The sequence below is a fragment of the Thunnus maccoyii genome, chromosome 20 (genome assembly GCF_910596095.1).
Source record: "Thunnus maccoyii chromosome 20, fThuMac1.1, whole genome shotgun sequence".
Taxonomy (NCBI): Eukaryota; Metazoa; Chordata; class Actinopteri; order Scombriformes; family Scombridae; genus Thunnus; species Thunnus maccoyii.
Window position 1 is genome coordinate 1,698,833 of NC_056552.1, and position 7,891 is coordinate 1,706,723.

The 7,891-nt window shown below is 37.4% G+C and overlaps 1 protein-coding gene across 1 annotated transcript; it reads left to right on the forward strand.

Annotated features, from left to right (window-relative positions):
- Positions 1 to 871: 871 nt before the first annotated feature.
- On the forward strand, positions 872 to 7,799 carry LOC121887035 (class II histocompatibility antigen, M beta 1 chain-like). The gene is made up of 4 exons (XM_042397567.1): positions 872 to 1,026; positions 3,814 to 4,101; positions 6,306 to 6,590; positions 6,954 to 7,799. Exons 1-4 carry the CDS (start codon positions 972 to 974, stop codon positions 7,064 to 7,066), a joined length of 741 nt encoding a protein of 246 aa, XP_042253501.1. The 5' UTR covers positions 872 to 971; the 3' UTR covers positions 7,067 to 7,799.
- Positions 7,800 to 7,891: the final 92 nt, after the last annotated feature.

Below are 7,891 nucleotides of genomic sequence, written 5' to 3' on the forward strand. Positions count from 1 at the left end.
ATTTTAAAAATACGGATAATTACTTTGGACATTATCTGCATTTTTACAGTCCAACCATTGTAAAATAAAAATAAAATCTCATTTTAAAACATCGTTAGAATGTTAAACAAGTGTATAAATCTGCATAAAAAATGAAAAAGATTGCAGAAATACCTTAAAATGACCTAATTTAAATGAAGACTCCTGTTTTCCAATCCATCCACAAGAACTCCCCATCAAAGTACAGATTTCTGGATGTAAAACACAGAAAAAATATGTAAAATTACATTCAAATTACCCTCCTTTAACACCCATTAATGGTATCTTGAGAGCTTTAAGCTTTCATTTTATGTGATTATCCAATCGATTTACAGTAGATCCCTGGTAAATGTTGGTTTTATACTGTACAAAAAAATAAGATCATGTGATAATAGTTTACAAAAACATAATTTTAATAATCATTTCTTCATATAAACATTATTTGACAGTAATTACAAGCAACTCTCCAATATATTTATAGGCTTTTCCTATAAATGTATGGGGTATACATTACATAAAAACTTTTTGACAGTAAATAAAATCAACTCTCCAATATATTTACAGGCTTTTCCCATTAATGTATTAGGTTTAATTTATATAAACGTTATTTGATAGTATTTAAAAGCAACAATCCAATATATCTACATACGTTTCCCCATTAACTACTCTGTCTGTTTCCATTTTCTTTTTATCTGTCCACCAACTTTTACACCTCGGGAATCACTTTTTAAAGGATACTTTGACTTAATTTTTTTTAATGGTGACAGTGTAAGGACACTTTTGAAGAGGAGGAACAGAGATAGAAGTGTTGAGTGAACTGCAGTGTTAACAACACTAAAACAACAGTTGCAGGGCCAAATACAAAGACAAGATCTTCCTAACAACAAGTGATTCTTCTCCAAGCTGTGTCCTGATTGGTTGGTGTGACATTTCCTGTTTCTGTCAACCTAAACATGGACAAACACAGACTGCACTCTCTGCTTCTGCTCTTACTTCTTCGACACACAGGTAATACAATCTACTGATCACAGTAGTGTTATAATATGTTGACACAGATTATTAATCTTTTTATTTGTTTCCTTTATTAATCTGTTCATTTACTTTAATAATTTATTATCATGGATTATTAACCCATTAATCTGTTCACTCTGTTTATAAATCTGTTTGTGTGCTTTATCACTGTCTGTTTATTCACTTTATTTATCTCTTAGATTGTTTGACATATTGACATTATCAGTTCAATTTTCTATGTGAAGAAATTAATAATAGAACTTTGAAGTCGTGCATTTTTCGTTTGTCGGATCAATGTATAATTAAGATTTTGGGGTCGTTTTTTCTAATTTTCTATTTTTGGAATGTTTGATTGAAAAATGGAAAAACAGCTGCTCGAGGATGAAACTGTTGAGTCTCTCAGGTTTTCCCACTAAATACAGTTTGGCAGAGATGCCAACTCAGGAGGAATTTACAGTATATAGCTTCAGAGCCATATATTGTGATTTATACTATATATTTTGATATTTTCCACATGAATGGTGCATTACTCAAGTCAGTAGAACAAGTATTACAGTTAAGAGGTATTGCCTCACATTCACTCCAGTTTATTTTGTATCCGGAAAAGGTACTGAATGTATTGATAAGCCGTAGCACTGATGGAATAGACTGCATAGGTTTACTTTATGTTAATAAAATGTCATCAGTGTATAAACTAGATTTAAAATCATAACCTCCTATTTCAATGCCCTGTTCATATGGCACATGCCAGAGGTTCCAAAGCTAAGACTTGACAAAATACCATCAGTTTTCACAGACGACTTGGCGCCATTATATAGTGATTTGATCCATTTAAAAATATTTGGACCTGTCGTGTCTAATCTTTGGGTCTCAGTTGGAAAAAGTTTCAAATTAACTCAAGGGCAAAACTCTCTTTTTTTTTATGATTAACATTTTATTGAAATTTCAGATGGTGCACAATACAAGCATATATGTCGATAAGGATGGTTAGACATCCAGCAGCATCAATGTTTATACTAGTTTGGAAAGTGTGAGGATATCCGCGGTACATATTGTCCACTATCAAAGAAAGAAAAAGACAGACCAAGGAGGCAAAGAGGCAAACCGCCAAACCAACAGAAACAGAACTGAGAAAACAAAAACAAACAAAAAAAACCCCACATGAAACAAAACTATATCATAACACGTTGCATACTCAGTGATACTGGGCACAGCGTTGATAATGAAGGGGCACTAATATGAACCCCCACCATAGATGAACAAAACTTCTCTTTGATGTTCAAAAAAGGAAGAATCATCAGGAGACAGAGTTCTGAGCAGCAAAATGTACTTTAATGCCGGCAATAAAGGAGAGCAATACAGTGTACACAAGGTTCACCAGGATGCTCTGAGTTTCTAGACTCAGGGCGTTGTCTTTTATACCCTTGGGTCTGCATAGGTCACACCTTTTGTCTGACCTCTTTGTACTGGCCAATTACACCATTATAATTTCCTTACATCACCTGTTGTTGGCCCAAAATCTCTAAAATAGGTTTTGGCCAGGCATAACCAGTTCTATCCAGTTATGCTCTTTTATTTTTTGTAACTGTTAAGGGTCACTTTACACCATTATTGGCTCTATTTTTTTTTTACAACTTATTCTTGCCATTTTACACCCTTATTTCTTGAAGTTTAACACAAACACACCCACAAGGTTATCCAGTGCACTAAGTGAGATTCTTTTTAACATATTTCTGTTGATTCTTCTAAAGATAATTCAACACACTACTACTTATTGCTTATGATACTTGTAATAATCATTCTGCGCCATTTAGTTTCGTTTCCTTCTAGCACATCATGAGTTTTTATGGAATTACACCACAGACCAAAGCCAAATATAGACAGCGCAAATCATATCTCATATTACTGGATGATAAATGTTTCTGAACAAATCCAGACTGGTCTAGATGGATCAGAGAAGGAACAAACTTGGATAACCTTAAAGCCAATTATTTTTATGTAAATCTTATAATCATTATTGAGGATGCTAATAGGATGCCAACTATTAATTTCCAAGAGAATATTACCAAAATGCATGGCTACAGGCATTTTTCTGGTGTTCTACTATGTCATGATATACTTTACAGAGACTCACCAGAGGGTTTTCCTGGGGGAAAAGCAGTGACTTTGCTATTTTTTCTGTTTTCTCATATAGAATAAGGCTTTCTCAAATCTGACACAGTGTTTTTAACAGTCCATGGATATCTATCTTTGATAAGCAGGTTGTTGTTTGATGTGTGTAAATATGGCGGTTTTTAAGATAGACATGATCTAATGTTTAAATCTTTTTTGGATAAATAAAATTAATATTTCACAAACTGGTAAGTGTGTTTTAAACAGAATTAAGGCTTTTACTATGATGTTTGGCACCTATAACTTTTTACTTAAGTTTATTTTAAGTGCACATCACCCAAAGAGTATGTGCACACTTTATAAGTTAATAAAAACACCCAAAACAAACAAAAAAAATAAAAAACATGACTTCAGATGTAAATGTACACACATACATTCTTATTTTTAGGTAATTTGACACTAATGAAAACATTCTCATGAATGTTATATTCAATTACTGCCAATAGATCCTAAATCCTGCACAGTGGTCCTTTAAGTTTCTCTTAACTTTCTCCTTAATCTCTGAATTGGAAGTTAATTTTAGTGTCGTACATATTGTGAATTGCTGAACTTTAGGAACTTGAAACCTTTCTTAAATATTTGTTTCTATATACTCCCATTTATCAACTACAGAGGTGACTGCAGATGGAAAATACTTCCACATTCTGAAGACGTGTCAGTTCATCGAGGAGGGCTCGCAGTTTGATGTGCAGTATCAGATTCGGTACCAGTACAATGGCCGCCTGCAGGCGCTGTACAACAGCTCTACAGAGAAGGTGGTTGGATTCACAGAGTACGGAAACATGTTTGCAGATGAAGTTAATAAAGATCCTCAATACCTGAAGGTCAGGAGAAATGACCTGAACTACTACTGCAAAATCTACGCTGCTCTGATATACAAAGACATACAAGGGAAAGCAGGTAATCAAGTAAATAACATCATATATAAACTCAAAGAAATGCTGTAACCTCTCACATCCTGGCTGCAGTGATGCATGACGTACCATTTTTCTCTCTACTATCACAAACAAGAACTTTTCAAATCAGACATTTTATTTGCAGGTGATGCTGCAATAAATCAAGTAAACATGTGGTATGTCACAGATGATTGATACTCCTGATTTGTCCCTTTTTTAATTATTATTATTTATTTTAACAATTTTATTAAATCAATCAATAACTTTATTTATATAACGCCTTTCATGCAAAACTGTAATACAAGGTGTTTAACAATACAATGAAAATACAACAATACAGTGACAATAAACGGTGATATAAAGAAATGATAATATAGGAAATAAGAGACATGGTAGAACAGAGAGACCAGCGTAGCACAGTAGAAGAGGGTTGATTAAAATAAAATGGATTAAGAGACAAACGGTTGCACTTTAGCAATATTTCTAAGGTAATAAAAGGCAGTTTTAGTGAGATTACTGATGTGAGACTCAAAATTCAAATCAGAGTCTAGAAGCACACCAAGATTTTTTGCGAGGGGCTTGGTGTTCTGTGCCAGGGACTTTAAGTTAGTGCACAGTATCTCTCTATGAACCTTTGCTCTGTTAATTAAAACCTCTGTCTTTGTTCAATTCCAAGAAATTATGTGACATCCACAAGTTGATATGATCAATGCACTGAACCAGTTTATCAACAGGGCTGATGTCATTGGGTGATATAGAAATGTACAGCTGTGTATCATCAGCATAGCTGAAAATTGATCCCAAGTTCTCTGATGATATTTCCCAGTGGCACCATATAGAGACTGAACAACACAGGCCCCAGAATGGAGCCTTGAGGAACCCCACATGTTATGCTAGTGTTAGCTGAAGAGTGGTCACCGAGCGAGACAAAATAGGCTCTGCCAGACAGATGAGTCTAAAAACAAAGTAAAACTGAGCCAGAGAGTCCAACACACTTCTGTAGTCTGTTAATAAGGATGTCATGATTGACTGTATCAAAAGCAGTGCTTAGGTCTAAAAGCACTATTATTGAAAGGTTCATGTTATCCATGTTCATTCTCAGGTAATTTACAACTTTAACTAGCACTGTCTAAGTGCTGTGGAGAGGATGAAAGCCAGACTGAAATTTCTCAGATATACAGCTGAAATTTGAGTAATTGTTTAGCAGTTAAAATAGTAATTAATTAAATAGTAAAAGGATCCAGGTTATTTGGGAGAAAAGTTTTGCTTCCACAATAGCAATTTTCAATGCCAGGGGGAAAATACCAGGAGTGATTTACAATCGCTAGCCCTCCATCCTCTTGACAATTAAACACAGTCTTAAAAAAGCTGGAGGTGATAGGGTCAAGTGAGCAGGTGGAGGGTCTTGGTTGCATTACTTTGTTCCTGAGCATTTCTTTATCAACATCACTTAGTTGTCTGTCTGTCTGTATGTATGTCCTTCACATATCTTGAGAATCGTTCATCCGATCTACTTCACACTTGGTGGGTGCATTGCGACATGTTCAATGTTAATAAACTTGGAATAAACAAGCGATCAACGAGCCGCTCAGCTCTGCAGCAGTGGGGCTTCTGGGCTCTGTGACTGATCAGACCTGTACAACCCTGCCATGAGCGATACAAGGGGACGACATCTCTTTTCATTCGATAATGTTAAAAGTTAGGCTTTGTTGTGGGTTTCCTGATTCATTTTATAAAAGACAAGAGAAAGAGAGAGAGAGAGAGGGCGAGTGACAGAGAGACAGTGCTGGAAAGCTTTCTCTGAGAGGGAGAAATCCCGTTAATGACAGAAATAATAAAAAAAAATTCTGCTTGTTTCACAGCGGTTACGTTCTAAAGCATAAACAACATTCAAGAGGTGATTTATTGGGGAGACAGATGCTCTTTTGGTTCAATTTGGACAGGCGGCATGTTTAATATTAATAAACTTTGAATAAACAAGCAAACAACGAGCTGCTCAGCTCCGTGTCTGAGTGCAGCGGGGCCTGTTTGATATAAACACCATCACATCACAGTGGGGTGGAGTTTCCGGGCTCTGACTTGCTGAGTTCAGTTAAACTGCCTGAGAGGGAAGAGTGAGCATACACAGGAGTTTTAGTAAAACAACTGCTTTACGTGTGTATCATCTGTCAGTCGTGTAGCTGATAATAGTATTTTCATCTCCTGAAGTGCCTCCTGTCACCAGGCTGAAGTCAGTGAAGTCCGGTAGCAGCGGAGACTCTGAGGTTTTGGTCTGCAGTGCCTACAACTTCTACCCACAGCAGATCAAACTGTCCTGGCTGAGAGATGGCGTCGTCATACCAGACACCCCAAGCATGGTGACCACAGAGATGCCTGGCGGTGCCTGGCGCTACCAGGTCCACTCCCATCTGGAACGCTCCCCGGACACAGGGCAAGACATCCGCTGCATGGTGGAGCACGTCGGGCTGCAGGAGCCTCAGCTGCTGCAACTGGGTAGGTGTGGCTGTCAAGGGAAAAAAGGGGACACTTGTAGAGTTTTCTATTAGGGGTGTGCCCAAATACAAATACCTTATTCGGCAAAGCACAAATAGTGGGGTATTTACGAATATTTGTTTCATACAAATATTTTAAAAATTATTTGTTTTCGGGAAAAAGAAACAAAAAAACATGTCAAATACCAACGCGCAGGTCGGTTACATCACTATCTCAGTGTCTCTCCTCTGCTCCGCTGGTACGTCTGTCAGCAGGTCTCAACGAGGGATAGCTCCATCTCAGCAGCATTAATATCAAAAAGCTGCTGCCAACAAAATCTGACGCAACTTTGCTTCCTCACTCTTATCTCTCTGTGTGTTACAGACCAGTCTGAGCTGGAGTCCCAGGTGTCCTGGCCACTGGGTGGATCCTTTCTGGGAGTCGGAGTGACTGTTCTGCTCTGTGCGACAGGATTCTGCTGGTGGAAGACACACTGAGCTGAGAGCACCAGACAGAATATACTAGTCCTGGAAACAGATATTTCTCTAGAAACTGCTGTAGATGTTTCACATTTAAAACTAAAGCAACAGACTGGTTTATATGTTCATTAGCCAGACGTATCTCCACAGCGCTGTGCCAGTGCTGGAGAAAGGTCTGGCTGCACCCACTTTCAATTCTGCTATAGGGGAAGAAACACTCTGGCTTGTTTGTATTTCTTTAAGCCAATCACAACCGTCCTGGGTGGCACTAAGCTCAGGATGCAGCGATGGTGGTGCCCTCGCAAAATAGTGACACGGGGAACTTTTTTGAGCCCTGGCATTAAAATGGCTAAATCCCTGCAAATGAAAAGGCCACATAAAACAGTAAAAGATGTATGTCGACTATGTTATAAGACTTTTACTGATAAACAAAGACAACCATAACTCTCTATTTTCAGTGTGTAGGTTGTTGTTGTTGTTGTTGTTTCATGTAACGTTGGACATTTTGAAAACAGTAACACACAGATATCAGAAGGGGAGAATGCCGCCTGAAATAAATCGTCAATGGCAGGCTTATACCCGCAGTCTACATCCAGACAGTCAGGCTACATGTTCATTAGACTTTTACAAGAATAAACTGTTTATGTGTTCAGTAAACTCACTCCTTTATGTCTGAAGTGTCTGAATTGAACAAACAGTCAAATGTTCAGTGATCTAGTCTGTAACTTCACATATACTTCAAATAAATATTTCCAGCATCAATAAAAGTCAGATGTAGAGTGTGTTTGTGAGCAGCTGCTGGGTGTAAAGTCTTGTGTCAAACAGCTGTTGGTGTAGAGAAAT

Bases quoted from the DNA above. Each gene is read 5' to 3' on its own strand.
- LOC121887035 (XM_042397567.1), top strand. From the start codon at position 972: ATGGACAAACACAGACTGCACTCTCTGCTTCTGCTCTTACTTCTTCGA. The intron at 4,102-6,305 runs GTAATCAAGTAA...CATCTCCTGAAG, and splicing joins AGACATACAAGGGAAAGCAG to TGCCTCCTGTCACCAGGCTG. The intron at 6,591-6,953 runs GTAGGTGTGGCT...TGTGTGTTACAG, and splicing joins GCCTCAGCTGCTGCAACTGG to ACCAGTCTGAGCTGGAGTCC.